Consider the following 19,247-nt stretch of genomic DNA (forward strand, 5'->3'; position numbering starts at 1 on the left):
TAAGGACACTCGGTCCCATTGTTAGAAGATATATCTTGCAAAACCTGCTTGATGGGAAATGTTTTCGTTGAAGAAATGTAGAGATCACTAATTGTGAAATGGGGCTGGGAAATCACTGCTCTTGTTTAACTGTTTCTTTCCAGGATATTGCTACGTTTCAAGTAACACATGAAAATCCTTGGAATTTAATTGAAGAGATATATTTTCAAAGCTGCATTCATAATACAGTGTTTTAATCACACCATGCATTCTACAATACAAATGCTTACATACAAACACCCGCTGGATCCATTTTAGGAAGGTAATTTGGTATAAAAGATACACCTTATACTGTATGGATCTGTTAGATTTCCAATATTTTTCACTTAGCTGTTCTAATCCAACTTCATAAATCTAAATACTACATTTTAGAACGTAACACCACTGATACAATCAAGCCACAAACTTAGTTAACACACAATTTCATGTACGGTATTTGTATTTTATTTTTGTTTACTTTAAATTCCATTCCAGCAGGCTCTTTTTCTAAAATAAAGCAGGTCTGAGATCAGTCTGAAGGGCATGTCAGGGGCTGCACTCCATGTAGCTCCAGTGCCTTGTCAAAGAGGATTTCCTCCGTCTTGGAGCCCTTTGCTAGTTTCATGTTGCGGATGCATCCCTTAAAGTGTGTCTTAGTGGTCAACCCAAACTGCTTCAGCCCATCTAAAACGGAAGTTTAAAATAATATTGCAGTATAAGTTTTCTTTCCATCGATAACCTGCCTATTAAGTCACAATAAGATAAATGCCTACTTGAGTCTACTATGACTGTGATTCCAGATTAGATGTTAAAATGCACTACAACATTTTCTTTTTTGATAATTAAATTCTTGTCTTGTGCGCTCTGAATATTGGCTTAACAATATTTTTAGTGAAAATAACATTTCTGGAAAAGACTCAAGGAGAAAGAAAATCTAAATAGGAACAAATAATCACATTCACCAATTGACATTGCTCTGTTTCAGACAATTCAAACAAAGGAACTGCTGTGAAACTTTAGATGATAGTAATGACATTATTTAGTAATGAATCAGAGACATGCATTTTGTATGTACAATTTACAGTTCTCATCTTGAAATGAGTAATCTTAATATTTTGTATTTATTACTCATTCTGGATTTATGATACGATGTGAACTATAGTTATGACTTAGACAAACCTTAGGTGATATATAACAACAATAAAATAATATTTCAGTAAATTAATACTTAAAAATATAATTGCTTTGTACTGTGACTGTACTCATGAACATACCAGGATATCCTCCAACGAAAACAGGGTCGTTTGTGTCCGCTGATGTCGACTGGACATTAGAACTTTGGCTTTCTACTTTCTGGCCATCCACAGTGAGCTCAAGGCGATGTTTCAGCTTACTGGCTACCACTGTGTGCCACTGACCATCACAGAGACTGCTCTTCGCGTCAGGCTCATATACTGCTGTAAATCGTCCAGCCCCATTGTCGACATGGAAGAGCACCTGAGGAGAGTTTTTTTTAGCATTTAGCATTGTTTAAAAAAGTATTAATTTTTTTAATAATAATAAATTATCATCTTCAAAATGGCAGATCCTTTCATTAGAGATATCCACTGTTGTTTACAGTAAAAATTCATCCATTCTTCCTTTCACCCTTCCATCTTCTAACTCAGATACATCATTAGAAAAGAGACAAATGCCCCTGAATATAAAACATTTAATAATAAGTAAATATAAATATATTATGTCATATGGTTTTTCAATAATTCAATGACTCGTAGTAGTTGCTTACTTTTATAACATTAGACCTGAAAGGTTTTTCTTGTAAGACACGTGTAACTACACATTATGGTGTATAGTAAGTAAATGTTTTCGATGAAAAATCTTTGACTTTTATACATGCTTCAATTGTCTTGTCTTTCAAAGACTGCAAGCTGCTGCCTACAGTATATCCTAAGAAGGGGACTGACAGGCAGATTGATTCAAGACAGGCACCAGCTGTGATGTAGAGGCAGGGTAGGAGGAAAAACCCAAAAGAAATGACAAGTATGCTGGGCCAGGTGACTTTACATTTCTTTCTGGTACACCAGGATCTGCTGGATTTGTTTATTTCCTTTCTGTTGAACACCTGTCAATTTTCATTTAAGCACAAAAATACACCTGATACATCAATGCTTCAAGGTATAAAGACAATAGGACAATATCAATGCAACGTTCTTATATTTGAAATATTAGTTACATATCTGGTCATTTAAGACCTTTTTTGCATGTTTACTATGTACATTGAGAATCTCACACAGAAAGAACCACATCATTTGACACTGCCAATATATTTACTTACTTTTCCATTAAATAGTTCAATACCCAATCCATCCATTTTTTGACTGCTTATTCCCAGAAGGATGCCACTGTTTTTGAAGGTGCGGAATTCAAGCTCTATTAAGAGATCTGTGCCAACTCTATATGCACCCACTGTAATGTAAAAAATAAAGATAACATTTCCACATTAGATACTTTTGAAACATTGACAGCTACTTATAATTGAAATGACTTTTGGGAAGAATAGTTAGCAGCAATGCAATAACAAATACTTCAGTGTCTTCCTTCTATTGCCCGAGTTGTTTTCAGTGCTCATTCATGTTGTCTTGCAATACCTGCTTTGGCAAACCCTGTGCCATCAAAGTAAGTTCCTTTCTGAGCGTTGACATAGCAAGATCCAATATTGTAACTAGAGGTAGGATTGTCCAAATCCAGCATAGAATTCAGCATTTTGAAATTCCTTATGCAAGCATTGATACTGTACACCACCTGTTTCACATAAAACAAAGAAGAACATCAGAATAAATATTTTGTAGTAGTGGCAGATGCACTCAGTATTACAAACTGTTGTTTTTCTTAAATGACATGTTTCTATCTTTATAAATATCTCATACAAAAAATCTTTCATTTTAATTTTTAAAGATGCACATGCCAAGTTATTAATATGGTGTAGGCAGAACTAGCAATGTGCTTGTCATTATGTTTACTATACTATTGTTAATATATATAGTATGTAATATATATATATATATGGTATGTGTGTATGCTCTTTAATGTTTGAAGGTTTGCACTGTCCAATAAAAAATGTCTGATTTATGCTTGCATATTATCAGGAACAGATACTGTACACACAAACAAACATTGTTCTGGGTTCAATGAGAAATTTCCAATGCGAAAAAAAAAATTCTTACGGGACCAATTCTTCTTGTCGTATAATTCAGAGGAAGTCCTCCTATGTATATCAAGCCAACAACATCAAGTATATCTGCTTTTTTGGGGCTTGTTGTGTGTTTTGAAAAACGGTTGTCGACTGTTAGTATCGCTCTTTGCTTCTCCCTTAGAACCCTTATCTGTGAATACAATAATAGAAAGTCTGATAAATAAATAGTGGAAAATCTGCAAACATTATTATTTTGATGCCAGAGGGTCTTCTGACATTTTCCAAAGCTTAAGACAGTGCAGATCTAATAGAAAAGTGCAAAGGCTTCATATACAGTACTTCATATAATTAACATTCTATATTTCACGTTTACTGCTATCTTCATGCTGTGAACTTCAAGTTCTTTTTACAAGAAATACATACTCCAAGAGATGTTTTCACACATTTGAAAATCATTCAGAATTATATTTCAAAACAGTGCATGAGCACCATAAAACATGGAATCAAGAAACCCAAGATGTAATTAACAAAATTAGTTCAAGAGGGTACAGTACAGCTATAAGATCTTTCAACTTTTCATTTTACAAAATAAAGGCATTCCAAATTAGTGTGGTAATAATACAGAAAGTTTTGCTTCAGCGTTTGCTATAGGTTTAACAACTTGATTGTTAAAATACCAAGGTTTGGATTCCTGAGTAAAACACTGTGAGGTAATTATACTTATTTCGGGGAATGCAATTTGTTGCATGGACAATTTGGGCCTCCATCAAGAAACGTCTGTTTGAGACCTTAGATCAATTAACTACTGTACCAAGTACAGAACCAAAGAGACTAGAACGGCTGAATGACCTTCTCTCGTTTGTGACTTTTCTTATACTTGTACGTTTTTATGTCAGACGTAACCAGATGGAGGGGATCTGGGTGAGCAGCTGTAAAGGAAGTTGATCCTAAAACCATCCTGTAACTAATTCTTTACTGTTTTAAATTAAAATCTGCTCAGGTTTAAAAAGGGCTGAAACTATTATCTGAGAAATTTGTTTGACCTTGTGCCACTGTCCATCGTTGATAATCCGTGGCACGCTGACAGATGTATTTCCACTTCCAAGATCATAACTCAGATGGGCTATTCCATTCTTCAGCTGGACTGTTGCAAAATCTGCATGGTTTATTCTGGCCACGTAGAACACCAGCCCTGCCTGAGCCTCCGTCCGGATCTCAAACTCAATTATTAGTCTGGAAGAAAAAGAATATCCAGTAATGACTATATTTACAATCTTATCATCTTTCCAAATCATTGCAATTTGAATTGACCGGATCACTTTGTTGTGGAATGCATATATTTTAATTTAATTAGTTCATAACACATTAGGAACACTGTGATTTACCAAGCAGACAATGTTCATTAACTGTACATTTCAAATACAAATTTACCTGCTCTTAACCTTTGTATCATCAAATGCTTGAGCCACGTGGCTGTTTCTCGAAAGACCAAACTGTTTTGCATTCATTAACGTCACAGAATCTGGTTGAGCAGCACATGATACCTGCAGATTGAAATAAACAGGATTTCAATGATTAGTCCAGAACAATTTTAATGCATTTTGTTTTCATGCAAAATATAGGCATTATTTTTTAAATCAAAAACAATATATCCAAGAAACATTTTACTGTAGGAAAATGTAAGAATAACATGAGATTAGTAAAGGTAATTATGTGGAAGTTACAAAGGCAATTATTATCATTTAAATTATGCATTCCAGACCATTACTGCACTTAGTAAATTTCCATCTAGTGTTTCCATAAGTTATTCTCTCTTTTAAACAATAGGTGGAGCTGTTAAAGAAGGAATTGAATTTATAGCACCACTAAACAGCAAAGAAAAGTCTCTATAATAAAGAATTCTTCAAAGTATTTTTAGATTTGTATTGTTTTCTTGTTTTAAATAATGTATTCAATTTACAAGGAATATATTACTCATTACATACATATTACTGTATTAAAATAAAGACAATGCAATACATCATTATTATGTCACTATCAATCCTGTTTTTATTTAGAATTATTATGATCATGAAACATATTTTGTTTCATTAAACATATCTGCATTGTTCAGTTATTTCTGTCCATACCACTATGTGTCTCAATCTCAAAACATTGATTGTTGTGTCGTGAGTGGAACAAACTAAATGAAAAGTAGTAGGCCCAGTATTTACCGAAGACCAATCTCAAACACCACAAAAATAAAAAAATTGGAAAAATGCCCAAAATAAAGATGGTATACGTTATCTTGCACTATTCTTTGACTCCCAGCAAAAATCTGCATTCCGATACTCATGGTTTGGTTTATGGATGTTTTTGTCGTATTATCCAATCTTTGTGCTTCATAATTTAATAGGATCCTTACATGGAACAAGCCTGTCTGTAATTACATTATTCTATACTTCTCTAGAGGTTCCACATCAAAACAATGATTTTATGTTTTAGATGGACTTGTTCTATCATTCCAAGTTTAATAGAATAAAATGTTACTGCTGCTTGGTAACATCGAGAGAACAGTCAAGTTCTCATAAAAATGTCTGGTAAGTACTGATACAATGTGCCTCCACAAGCTGAAATTCCTTGATTGTACATCGTCTCCAATGCGATTTACTGTCTGCATTAGACAGAGCAGTGTGTGTCGCTAAACAAGTTGTAAGTTACTGTATCTCCTTATACAGTATCTAACTTCAATTTTCTTTGTTAAAGCACTTTGAGTGTATGGTAGATAAAGTTAATCTGTATTACACTGCCATTTAGATTTCATATAGTGGAGCAGCACCAAAGCTGTTTTTTTTCCTTCTCAAAGTTTGTGCTGAATGCCTGGAGGAATGTACCAAAAGAAATGTCAGGATAAAATCACTCAGCCTATTGATGCAGTCAGAAAGGAATGAGGAGAGAGGGTCCAAGATACAGTAGTATTAGCTTATTATTCTTATTAGGTTACTATTAGCCAGTTCTTAACATAATTGATTGTGAAACAGTCAATGTCTCATAAAACGTGTAAGAGATTCATGCAGTGCAGATTAGTAACTCACACACAAGTATTTTAAACATTAAATTATATTTAAAATACTGTAAATAGGCAACAATAAGCTTTCAAATTAAAAGCCACGATAAACACATCTCATATCTGGCAATTTGCCACACTACAGTACATACACTATATTGCATCAATGGTAATGCACAGAAGAAAGGAACTCTAATTTCCTAGGTACTCAATTAAAATGTATTATATCATTCGTTTTTGTGCAGCCTCCAGAATTGTGTTCTTTAACTTGAAGCTAATAAACAGAATCACGTTTAGTTAACGTTTAGTCAGAAACTGGCTTTTTAGATTGGTACTAGTCTGCTGGTTCACTGACTTAAATGCTGATAAAACTGAAAGGAAGACATAGTGTACTTGTTATCTTTTGTTTCAGCACAAAGATTTTTTACATACAGTACATTGTATAATCCCCATAATATTTAAATAAAAACATACAAAGGAGGGAATGGTTAATTGTTATGGAGTCACACAGTGTTGACAAAAGGGGATTTTGTTACAGTCATTTTACTTCACAGCACTCAAATGAATGGAGAAAAATTAGTTAAATTTTGATAGGCTTGCTATACACAGAGTAAATATGAAATATTTGGAGCTAGAAGGTACCGGTGTGGAGTCAAGGTCAATAGCAAGGCTGGCGCTCCTGAACTCGGCTACAAAGGAATCCTATGAGCAGCAGAGTAAGGTAAAGCAGAGTTAGGAGCAGCATCTTGTTAAAGCAGATGAACTTCTTCAGTACAAAACAAGCTAAACAATAACCATGAACATAATAATGATCGATGACTCTCATGGATCAAACTGCTATACAACATACATTTTGAATTATGAGAGAGAGAGAGAGAGTAATGTGAAATATTTAGGAATGTTACGTATAACATTATGAATAGCATTCTGAAACACTTTTGAGATACTGTATCTGCAGTACATGAGTCTAATTTAAAGATATAGGTGTATATTATAAATAGCTGATATCAAATCACACACTTTCACTGTAACTTACACATTTTCACTACAACTACTTAAGAACTTAACAAAACATATAGAAAAACAAGTACCTGTACAACGTCTATTTAGAAAACAAATATTAAAGTGTGTAGTTCACAGCTTATATAGAAAATATAATTAGCTATAGCATTATAGAAAATAATGTTAAAGCCTTTAATTATTTAATGATTAATTATTTACAAAAATGAATTTTCACCAGTTTCTTTGTACAGACACAGACCGGCAGTATTACACTGTGTGTCCTGGACACAAGGGCAACAGAATATCAGCCATAAGACAAAACAGATAAGCACAGCAGGATGTGATATCTTGCCATCCTGCACCATGCAGGGCCTTATGCAGATGCTCATGCATTGGCTAGGATTGTGCATACAACAGTCATAGAAATGTGGGAAAACCAGATAAGCATTTCCTTTTAATTCAACAGAACTCTATTCCTACTGATCTAGTTCTATCTACAACTTTATTTCCTGTCTAGATTATTAAGTACTATTTATTGAATTTTAACAGATTAGACAAAAACTAATCTAAGTACAAGAGGTGCAACCACAGAGTTGGTAGCACTATAATAAGCACATTGAGATCCTCTGTATTTACAAATTGTTTATAAATAAGTTTATTTAAAAAAAGTGCAGTGTGTTGCTGGCCATAAACAATCTACAGTATACTTTATGGACACTGATGTTGCTGTGAACTTAAATACTATAACTATATAAGTATATAGTGACTTGGAAACATGTTTAATCCTCCTAGAGCAAATTGTTTTAACTAAATGAACTTAGATTTTCAGGTTGTATTTAAAGTAGAAGGATCTTTTGACTGCAGACATTCAGCACAATTCAATAGCACAGCTACAGCCTAGCAGCTGACTGCAGGAACACACATACTGTACATTAGCGAAGAATGTTCTGGTTTCAGGCTATGTAAGCAGACTATGGCCAAGAAATTAGAAGGACGTTAGAGGAAAGACTGTGGGAAAAAAACAGAAGTTATGTGGATTATTTTGGAATCTCATTACTCTGTGGTTTTAACTGCTGGCCCTCTACAATAAAATAAAATTAAAAAATAAAATGAATGGACCGGGAAATTCTTTATTTCCCATTAAAAAAAAATCAATCTTCATAAGCTGTATCAGCAGACCACTCAAGGCCCCCTTTGCGACTGCAGTAAGAGGGGTTGAAGGCACAGACTAAATGAAGGGGGGCTGTGACTGTGGGCCTGTGTACGTACAGGGGGCGGGGTCGGCGGCTGCCTGGCGGGGGCCGCTGTGGTCCGAGCAGGTGTAGGTGGGGTGGCAGCGAAGTGGGGAATTCCTGTGGTCTCTTCCAGGAGAGGCCTGCGGGGCACGGCCATGGTGGGGCACTGCCCGATCTCGGCGTTCTCGAAAGACACTGGCTGCGCAAAATCCACAGGGCTGGAGGAAGAAGAGGGAGAGTCCAAAAGTTAAAAACAATGCCGATATCTTGAAGATTTTTGTTATTATTTTTTTAGGCTCACTTGAGTGATAACACATTGATGCCACTTGAAACGTTCGCCACAAATAGGTTAGGCTACCTACCAAATGGCTAAATAGTAAATCAAATCAAGCTTTTATTGTTATTTGGTTCTTTAGAGGAGCTTTATAAATGCAAATTATTATCATCATCATGATCATCATCAATGGAAGGACTGTAATAACCATGACTCAGCCACTAGAGGCCCCCAAAAACGCAACTTCACAGGTGAGACTGCACATCTATTCACTGCCTGGATTATAGAGTGAATGAAACATGAAACCTGTGTGAAGGTCCAACAAGCTATGCTACCTTTCTCACAACATACAGTACGTAAAACCAAAACCCCTCTGACAATAAGGGAGCCACACTGCAAATGACACATTTGGCCTGTGCTGTTGATATAATAATAATAATAATAATAATAATAATAATAATAACTTTATTTTATATAGCGCCTTTAAAGGTGGCTTCTCAAAGCGCTTTACAGAATGACAACAACAATAAATAAAAAGAATACACAAGATAAAACACATTTACTATACACAGAGGAGACCGTGGATGGTGGTACTAAGTAAAGTACTGTAGGAGCAGAGGGGTAAACAATGGAACCAGTTATTTTAACTGGTATTGTAGGTGGGTTGAAATTTTGTTTTGCCTAGTATTAAATGTGTCAATTCTGTTTAATAAATCACAGCAGACTGCCGTTAATGAATTCATATTGTTGAATTAAACAATAACTTGCATGGTGTTGATGACGAGGTCCCATATGCATCCTTCAAAGGGGATGTTCCTCTGAGTGCTGGCCTCAATGTAAGGGGGGATGCCACCAACGAAGAGCTTTCTGATGCTTATAGGCTGGTCATTAGGTAGGGTCTGTTCAAACTTGTTTTCTTCATCCACCTGCACTGTGAATCTGCAAGAGAAGAGAAAGAAAGACAATAGAACGTTAGCTGTTAAGTGACTGAAACAAATACAGTATAACGGTAGGCTTTTGACACTGGTGGCTTAGATTTCTTTTGTTTGAAAGGATGTGCAGACAGCTTAACTACACGGTAACTTCTGCATTACACACTGACTGACCTCTCAGACCTCTGACTCCAGCACTGACTCATAAGCTCTGATATAAATCCCTGTGGACAAATGTATATATCCTCCATTAGGAATACACCCAGCAAGAACAGAGCAGCATGCATAACTAGGCAAACTTTTTACTTTATTGCTGAACAAAGTCATGCAGTATAACTATGATTAAAGAGACAACTCACACAAATCTGGAACTTAACCATAACACTAAACATTAACCTTGCATGACTTTATATTATTATATTACTGAAGAAAGCAGTGATTTGTATTAGAAATATGAGTTACTTGTAAGTCTGCACTCAACATCAAGTTATATTACATCAGCATGTTTGAGCTATGATGATAATAGTGTAACTGTTAAGAAATATGGGTTCACTTTTCATAAACAGCAGATACCAATAAACAATTATATTTTAAAGCTTTTAGCGACAAGATATTTATACAATAGATTGGTAGTAACAGAACTCAAATTACTCAAATCAAGCACTCTGAAAGCACTCTGATACAGAATTTTCCTATTTATTCAAGCATAGCCCATATTCTAAAAAGATATCACAATTAATATATTTTTCATTTTGTAACATTTTATGTTTATTGATTTTAGATATTAGTTATTTTAGATATTATTTCTTCATAGCTTGACAGCAAACATAACCATTTCTTCTTTTACCAGAATTTGCCATTTACCAAATGTGAGTTGTTTTCACCATCCAGAGTACATGATTTGACACTCATGCAAACCCAGTTCTAGAAATGTACAGTACAGCCACCCAGTGTGCCAGTCTTCCCAGAGATTGGGAGGAGGTTGTGTAGTCATAGATCTAGCAGTAGGTGACACTAGGTCCAGCACACAATGCAGAAAATAAAATATTGGGAAAAACGTAATGTGAATGTTATGCTGCTCAAACACAAGGAATCCCTTTATTTATGAATAAAGAAAATATGCACACTGATCAAAAAATACCAGTTTCTTCCACATTGCTCTCATTACATTGCTGGATGCGAGCTGCAATGCTCTGCAAATGTACTGGAAGAGCGAGGTCAGATTATTGATTATGTCATTTGTGCATTGCAGTGTAGCAATTTGTATCTGTGATCATTAAAATAATATGAATGCTAAGTAGAAGATAATATACATTTTAGCTTTGGATAATGTATACACTTGTCCAGTCTAAGAGCTTCTCTTTTTGTAATGATGAACTCCTTTGTACAGAAGCCTATTAGAGCCACAGAGATAGTATAGCATTAAAATGAGATAATTTTGCATTTATAAGAGATACCATTGGGTTAAATGAGAAACGTTTTGCGTTAAAATAAGAAACATTGTGCTATATCTACTGCACTAAAACAAGATACTTTTTGCTTTTATACGAGATAACATTGCATTAAAGCACAATAATTATATCGTGAACAATATTTCATACTATACTAAAATCTATGCAATAATTTTGCCCCATACAAAGGAGTATTGACTTTAACAACAGAACAATGCTGTCACTCTCTCCTTCTTATTCAACAGATTTAATCTAAAGGAGCATGGGCATTGTCTTTTGTGTACTGTACAAGTAGAACACCCTGTGATTGCGTACACCTGGGTTAAACGTGTGTCGTTTTCACCACTTCTGTGAGAATCAGAAATGACACGCCCTTTCAAACAAATGTTATTTTTGATGTGAAAGTTCAGAAACATGTACTGTACGTACAGCAGTTTTTTGTCATATCTTTAGACAGTGAACAGAATACATTTACATTGATTTGATAGTAAGACTTACAGTACACCTACGGTTGGCTTACCGATACTGTTATTGCAGGTCTATCATTTAATCTTTAAGTACAAAAACATCAAAAGGTTATTTTGGATGAATGCAAAATGTTTCTGGTTTTAATGCAATGCTATCTCATCTAAAAGCAAAATAATCTTGTTTTAAGGCAATACTATCTTGTTTAAACACATTTTTTTTCTCTGGCATTGTGTACCTTTGATGCATCAGCCATACTGTATGTTTTGGGTCACTGTCATGTCACATGTTAAAGTTGTATGCAATATGTATGGAAGCATTTTCCTCTACATCAGCAGACAACAAGTAAGCTGTAAGCTTCTCAATTAATTCCGCTGCTGCCTTTATTAGTTACACCATCAGTAAAGACAAGTGTCAGGGAGTCAGACAAGTGAATCAGATGGGACCCAGGCCCAGGCATGTTTTTCATGTCTTTGAGCTTCCAAATTGCCTGCTTTTCTTTATCCAAAAGATCTTTGTTTTTCACTTTGGCTTTTGACGGTTTTCTCCAAACACTGAAGTCATTATTAAAAATAATTTCAGTAGGAACTGTACTTATCTCTCGTGTGTTTATCATTTTTTTTCCACACCAGAAAAAAAAAACGTTATTAAGGTTTAATAGTAAAAATCCTAATTTAGACTCGACTAGGTACTTTTGAAGGGCACAGTATCTGGTATGAATGAGGCAAATGTATGTGGTTGAATGGTTCTACTCACCCTCCCCTTATTCTTTCGATTCTTAAGGAATGTTCTCTGCCGTCATGAAGAATTCCTTCTTCGGGTTTCCTTATCACTCTGCGTGGGTTTCGGGTTCCAGTAAAAACTGTTACTTCAAGAACTCCTTTGTTCAAGAGAACTCCAAAGTAGGGCTACAGAAATTCACAGCCATACATAGATAATATGAGTATACATTAACAGTATTAGTGGAGTGAAGACACTAGCATAAACATGACAGAACTCTAATCATGGGAAGCTAAATGTGTTATTAATTTCATGTATGTTGACGTACAATTTCCAACAAATTCGCTGAAATTTCTAAACCCTTTGCAAACCATCTCTTAAACTACATTGATTATTCAACAGTTTGTAGAATTGTGACTTAAAATACGACGGATTTTGAATGTACCCCTTTCAGAGGGGTGATAATCTCAAATCATTGCAGAAGTAAATTGAATTGGATATACATTGGCTTGCTATTAATTAATTGGATGTCTGAGCAGAGCATGTTTCAGATTTAGAGTGCAATATATGACGACCACTGGTTCTAACTTAAAAGAAAACTATTTCATCCTCAGAGCAAATTAAACCCTTCTTCCATTTCATGTACAAAACAGTAAAAGAAGTGGAATGTTAGAAAAACTAAAATAAGGCGCTGTACGATACAGATATTAAATGGCATCTACGGAATTTATGGCTCATAATGATGATCAAAGGTGATGGTTTAGACATTTCCCCAGGGTTATCACAAATTGGAAACAATCTGTTACTGTTCGATTGTATAATTTATTTGACTAAAGACATTTCCACCCTAGTGTTAGAGGTTAAAACTACTATCATTTCCTTAACACAATGGCTTTAATTAATGTAATGCCCTACAGCTCTATGAAGAGCAGGGGACTGAGTGATATGAATGACTGTGAAGAAAGATGGAAAATGTCCTTTTAAAAAGTAATATCCTTTTAATTAAAATTACCACAGATGCTTAACATTTTCACTTTTAAAGACAAAGATCTATGTCATTTTTTTGTCTGAAAGGACAACAGGGTGAAGGCATGCATTATAGTACAATCATTCAGTTTCAAAACAAAAATAGGCTGTAACCCTCTTGTCACATGTTTGTGTTGCAAAAAAGTAAGCTACTTTAAATAGGAGCATACATTTAAAAACAAGTAGTAGAATATTTACACACAGCTGACCCTATCAAATGTAGAGCTTATTAGAGTAGGTCAGTTCACTACTATTACTGTAGGTTTCAGCATTAAATATAGAATACTCTTGTACATAAACAATATGGAAAAAGAACAATGATAAATTTATTCAATTCACAAACGTGAACATCACGGGAAATAAGATTTCTATTAATACCTGTCCAGTCTGCCTGCGTTTTCTCCTGGGTGGAACACGAACACCACCACTACCGAACAGGATGATGCCTTTGTCATTCTTGGTGCTGAATGACAGTGTTATTTCAGTTCCCACATCAAAGGAAAATGGTTTCAATTCCATAAACCCAGGTTTGGGAAAGTTAAGAGTATGGATATTCTGAAAAAAAAAAAAACTTTCAGCATTTTTAAAACACTTACATCACCCTGTGACTGAACTTCTAATCTCATCTGAAGAAAAAGTATGCTAAAGGATGTCTGTTCTTTGCAGTTGCCACAATACCACCAATACCACCTTAAAAAAATTATTTAAAAAAAGTGAAATTCAGTACCATTTTCTTTGGTTCTGGAGTAGATCAACTCAGCAGTCAAAAGCTTCTTCATCAGTCTTTAGTTTATTTTCTCAAACATATGTTTGAAATAAAAACAGGCGGCAACAGACTGCTTCACAATACCTGTCTATATTACTAATCTTTACTAATGATTCTTTTTCTTATGATGGGGGAGGTAAAGGACGCTGGTGCGAATTAGCTTCTAGTTTCCTATCACTAATTTTCTACTTTTTTCCCTTTATTTTCTGACATATGAGGAACTGATTGCTTTGGTATTTGGTCTGACCTTTTCTTCTATTGATGGATGTGTGACTTTTGGATCATTTCTTTTTACAATGCTATATGCCTAATGAACGCCGTATCCTGAGGCTTTTTAAACCCGACGCCGCCCTACAGGATCCCCGTCGTTCTCAGGAATCCTGAGCTGTCTCAAGTACTCCCACAGAGACTCAGGTTACTCAGGTTCAGGACTCCACCAGCACCTTCTTTGAATTCCAGAATCGGCTCCTCCTGGTCAGTTTCTCAACCAGACTGTCCAGCTTGTCGAAAATCTGACCACAATTCTGTCAGTTGTGCCAAATGTGACACAATTATTGACAATACTGCATTTTACATGAGGTGATTATCTGGATATCTGGAGAAAGCCCAAAATACAGGCTGCAGGGAGTCCTGGCTATTTTCTAGGGTCCGACATAGATCTGCATCTACGGTCTACCCTCCCATTAACTCTCTCGAAATTGTCACTTTTAATATTAACTGTCTTCAGTCAATTACTATCTTGCTTGTTTATCTCCCACGGAAATGTAAAGCACATTTTATTACTAAATTCTCTAAACTGAATTCTGTCGTCTGTCTGCACGTCAATGGATCAAATTTTGGTCTTCGGTGAGTTTAATATTCATGTGGACTTATACAACTCTGCTCTTACTAAGGAATTTCTAAATGACTACTCATAAACATGAACACAATTTAGATTTAGACATTACTGGACATTTACATCTCAGCTCCCCAAACCTATCTGTAGGACAAAGGCATTTCCACCCACCTGTCAGTGCGGTTTGACCTACCTTTGTTCTCACAGCCTGAAAACCATACATGTCTTGTCACTTTCCAGTATCTGAAGCAACTTTCACCTTTGGCATTCTACACTTTAACTATATATGATCTGTCTAAAGTCAATAACCAAGCCTTCTTTAAATGAGCTTATGTAGTTCAAGATACCAGGCCATCTTGGTTTGATGATGAGCTATCAATCAGCAAACCATGAAAACCGATGGCCACAATTGTGAGCATTTGTGGAATAAAAGTGCCATATCTGTTCACCTTGAGCTTGTAAACACCATTTATCTAATTATAATAAGGCCAGTCAGTCCATGCTGCTTTCAACTCCAGTATTTTTTCATCTCCAATGACCTTAAGACAGTAAACCAACTTCTAAACCTACTGACTCCCTTCACTCTCTGTCAAGTTAAAAGATTCGTTGTTTTTTTTAGAATAAGATCAACACCACCAGGCAGACCAGTCTGATAGCCACACCAGTTCTTCACTGCTTCTCTGGTACAGAGCTTTCAGATTTTCAAAGTTTATCACTGTCTACTCCAAGTCATTTACAGTAACTGTGAAAATCAATTTTAACAACTGTTCAGTAGATATAATTCTTCCATAAGTATTTAATAGGTGTTTTTCAGCACCATCTACTATTATTGTACTGTTTAAAGCATATCCCTGTGTACTTCATTAATTCCTGCACAGATGAAATGGACTGAAAATACCCCTCTCTCAAAAAAAAAACCAACAACTTATCTTTATTAATCAGAATTTCAAAGTTTTAGGCTTATTTCAAATCTACCATTCTTAGTAAAACTTCCGAATATGTGGTTTCATCTGCTCGTTTAAAGTCAAAGCTGTTAATGGCCTTCTTATCTCTGTGGATGCTGGCTTTTCCTCCATTCTTGTACTATTAGACCTTTCAGCAGCCTTACTGTTAACCACAAGATTTTGATTAATGGATGGGGTATTATGCAGGTGTAAGTGGCAAAATACTGCAGTGGTTTAAGTCTTACCTTTCTGACACAACAATTTGTCAGCCTTGGCTACTTTAAACCAGTTCCTTTCAGTGTTACACTAATGATACTCAAATCTACCTGACAAAAATCAGATGTCTTTATATATAGTTTTAGATGGCTCAAAATGACCTCCAATTAAACAACAATAAGAGTTTTAGATTATTTCGTATTTTAATTGGCTTACTCTATCACGTGCCAAAGTAAGATGGTCTAAAATTCACTTTTGTTGATATAGAAGTTATTCCATCAAATTCTGTTAAAAACTTTTTTTGACTCTTCCCTATTTTTTGGATCCCATGTCCAAACATCTGCAACACATCCTTCTTCCAAGATTAATTCATGATTTCATCTCCTGAAGACTAGATTACTGCAATGCTTTCTTGCCTTAATCATCTAAGGAGTTACTTCAGAAACAGAATGAAATAATAATGAAAAGTGCGATTGCTTGAATAGGCAGCTTCTTTAAAACAGAATTTTAACATTTTTCTGACAATAACTTTGTGAATTTGTTTCAGTTCCAAGTGACAAGTATCTTTAGATGTTCCGTATTTACTTTATATATGAACGGTGTTTTGGTTTCCTTCACTCTCAAATAATACATTAAGCAGCCCTTTTAATTCTTGACTAATGCACACCTGGAAATACATAAGAGGTAGAACATAAAAGCAAATTAATGATGTAAATTAAATTATAAATGTTGCTGACAAACCTCAATAGTGCATCCTCTTGTCAATCCAGTGTAATCTGGGCTGTTCAATAAATTGTAGGGTGTTCTAGAAACTTCAATGTCTTTAAGACAACCTGCATATTTCTTCAAAGTCACCTCAGCTCTGCAGGTGTTTGGAGGAGAAAACAAGATTGATTTAACTTTTGGCATTTTTAAAAATTAAGACCAGATTAAAGTTATTTATTCCCTTTGATGCTATTTTTCTAAAGTTCTACAAACAAGATTAATAATGCTGTATTGAAATATATATATATATTTAAGACCTTGCACAGCTGGAAACATTTTTATAGCACGCAAGAAGATGAATTTGAGCAGCTCATAAGAGTAAACAGCAATTTCATGTCAACACTAATGTGTTGAAGCTTCAGTGATAATCAAAATCTATGGATATCAAAAGGAGAAAAGGCTATATGAAGAGTACCTGGTAGAATTGCACTGTGTTCATAACATACTTTGCTCTATGGCCAATGATATTTTTTTCCTGTTAGCACAGTGGTAAGTCACCCACCACAACTGAAATGTAAATTACAGTACTGTATGTATCCTGGACTGTGAGGTCCATTAGGGTCCTATCCTGTTAAACATGTATACTGTATGTTTGCAAATATAATTAAACATTTCAGAGGCTATAAATAATTAAAAAATGCAAAAGTGAGGTATGTTTCTATTGTGTACACCATAAATATAAAGTAATTAGAAAATAATTTGTTAGGGGACATTTCAAGCAAACAAATATTTTATTCAGAAACAAATGTGTACTTACTGTATACTCCATTCTCATTGAGAAAATGTTACTGAACTTTGATTTTATAGCAAATAGAAATAAATGACTAATCATTAAATCTGAATACATAAAGGACAAATAAGAACAATTTCTTCAGCATTTTTCCCTTTAAATATTAAGATTTTGATTAACACTGTATGTAAATATTTCATTATATCGGCCACAAGCAAAACTATTTCATTCCATTCAATACAGTAAATTTAAAATTGCATTTATAACTGAGAAGTGACACAAGGTAGCCAGATTGTCTAAGGCAACTTGTGAATTCACTGTCGGCATGCATAAACCAATGCTTTACCTGGCTTTCATACTGTAAAAACAAGAGATAAAAAGTGTTAGCATGGTACTAGAGTCTTGTTTATAAATATGCAGATATATTCAAGGCACAAATGCAATTAAACATGTCATGGTCAAAAGTATTGGCACCCTTCATTTAAAATGAAAAGGTAAATCATTTTGTTGTTCATGATATCTTAATAAAGTTTGCTGAACGTTTAGCAGGGAGTAGGAAGGATTCCAGGCGAACTGTTCAGAAAGGGGTTAGTCATGCTCACAGTGTTCACTACATAAAAGAAAGAAGGCGGGTGATGAGGGCTAATGAGAAAAAAACGAATTGTAGAAATTTAAACAATAATATTGTGTTTCTGTAGTGGGTAACCAACACAAGTCCCTATCAGACATTCAGTAAAATCCTCCGGGGTCCCCACTGCTCAACAAATACAATATCAATTCAGTTTATACTTTACTTTTAAACCTGTTCTCTAAAAAAGCATGTGATTCCAAAAAAAAAATCTGTTACCTGAAGTTCCTTAAGGATGGCAAACCACCAAAATAAATCCTCTCATCATCCTTCAGATTAAGACCTGAGCTTGCTCCTCCAGAAACTGCCACAATCTTCTCAGCTTCACCACTGTCTATGTCCACAATGGTTACATTAGCTGTGGGGAAGAGTTCTTGTTAAGACAGTGCTGTTTGAATTAATTTCTCAGAGCATGAAATGAAATGTCTTCACAGAAACAACAGAATCTCAAACTTTAAATACTGTAAAGTACGAATAATCAGTTAGTAGTAAAATAATTATTTTGAGAACAGGAGATGTTAGTCTTAAACTACTGAAATACACTAATGTTAACATAACACAAATACCATGTATGACTTACTACTATATTTACATGCTGTATGAAATACTTTTGCCTGTGTTGTTAAAGTTCAAACACTAATTTTCCAGGTGACTTTATATTCATAAGCCATGTAATAACTACAAGAGAGGCATGAGTAATGAAAACTATTCTCTAGTGGAGACTAAGGGGCCAAGGTCAAAGCAGTAACTGAATATTTATAATCTAAGCTGGTAGTCTGTTTCAAAGAAGTGAATTTTGGTATAGAATCACTGAGAAAACATTATATTTCAAGAGTTAGACCAATGTCGATCATTATGCTACCTTTTCCTGCACTCCTTTCTTAGAATTTATTTTTTAATAATTTAATAGACAGCCTTATTCAGAATGCTTGATTCCTATGAACAACCATTCACTTATGACTGTCATAAAATATTATTTGTTCACATTAAATTTTCTTTTA

The 19,247-nt window shown here is 34.8% G+C and overlaps 2 protein-coding genes across 9 annotated transcripts in view; one reads left to right on the top strand and one right to left on the bottom strand.

The window, feature by feature from the left end:
* The window catches only part of arhgap18 (Rho GTPase activating protein 18), a 55,773-nt gene extending 53,552 nt beyond the window's left edge, over positions 1 to 2,221 (top strand). Inside the window, exon 15 of the mRNA XM_069195970.1 lies at positions 1,939 to 2,221. Coding sequence (XP_069052071.1) covers positions 1,939 to 2,021 — 83 coding nt within the window. The 3' untranslated portion in view covers positions 2,022 to 2,221. The remainder of the gene's footprint in view (positions 1 to 1,938) is intronic.
* Positions 185 to 19,247, bottom strand: part of lama2 (laminin, alpha 2) — a 199,738-nt gene continuing 180,675 nt past the window's right edge. For 7 of the 8 annotated variants that reach the window (XM_015359827.2, XM_015359821.2, XM_069195960.1 and 4 more), the window contains 14 exons: positions 18,466 to 18,604; positions 16,865 to 16,985; positions 13,741 to 13,917; positions 12,373 to 12,524; positions 9,537 to 9,707; positions 8,529 to 8,712; positions 6,900 to 6,959; positions 4,643 to 4,755; positions 4,255 to 4,444; positions 3,243 to 3,401; positions 2,667 to 2,820; positions 2,354 to 2,484; positions 1,293 to 1,515; positions 185 to 702 (listed from right to left, as the gene is read on the bottom strand). In XM_015359827.2, coding sequence (XP_015215313.2) covers positions 548 to 702; positions 1,293 to 1,515; positions 2,354 to 2,484; positions 2,667 to 2,820; positions 3,243 to 3,401; positions 4,255 to 4,444; positions 4,643 to 4,755; positions 6,900 to 6,959; positions 8,529 to 8,712; positions 9,537 to 9,707; positions 12,373 to 12,524; positions 13,741 to 13,917; positions 16,865 to 16,985; positions 18,466 to 18,604 — 2,129 coding nt within the window. In that variant the 3' untranslated portion in view covers positions 185 to 547. The remainder of the gene's footprint in view (positions 703 to 1,292; positions 1,516 to 2,353; positions 2,485 to 2,666; positions 2,821 to 3,242; positions 3,402 to 4,254; positions 4,445 to 4,642; positions 4,756 to 6,899; positions 6,960 to 8,528; positions 8,713 to 9,536; positions 9,708 to 12,372; positions 12,525 to 13,740; positions 13,918 to 16,864; positions 16,986 to 18,465; positions 18,605 to 19,247) is intronic. The other variant, XM_069195962.1, reaches the window with a different exon arrangement.

This window comes from Lepisosteus oculatus, chromosome 2 (assembly GCF_040954835.1).
Source record: "Lepisosteus oculatus isolate fLepOcu1 chromosome 2, fLepOcu1.hap2, whole genome shotgun sequence".
Taxonomy (NCBI): Eukaryota; Metazoa; Chordata; class Actinopteri; order Semionotiformes; family Lepisosteidae; genus Lepisosteus; species Lepisosteus oculatus.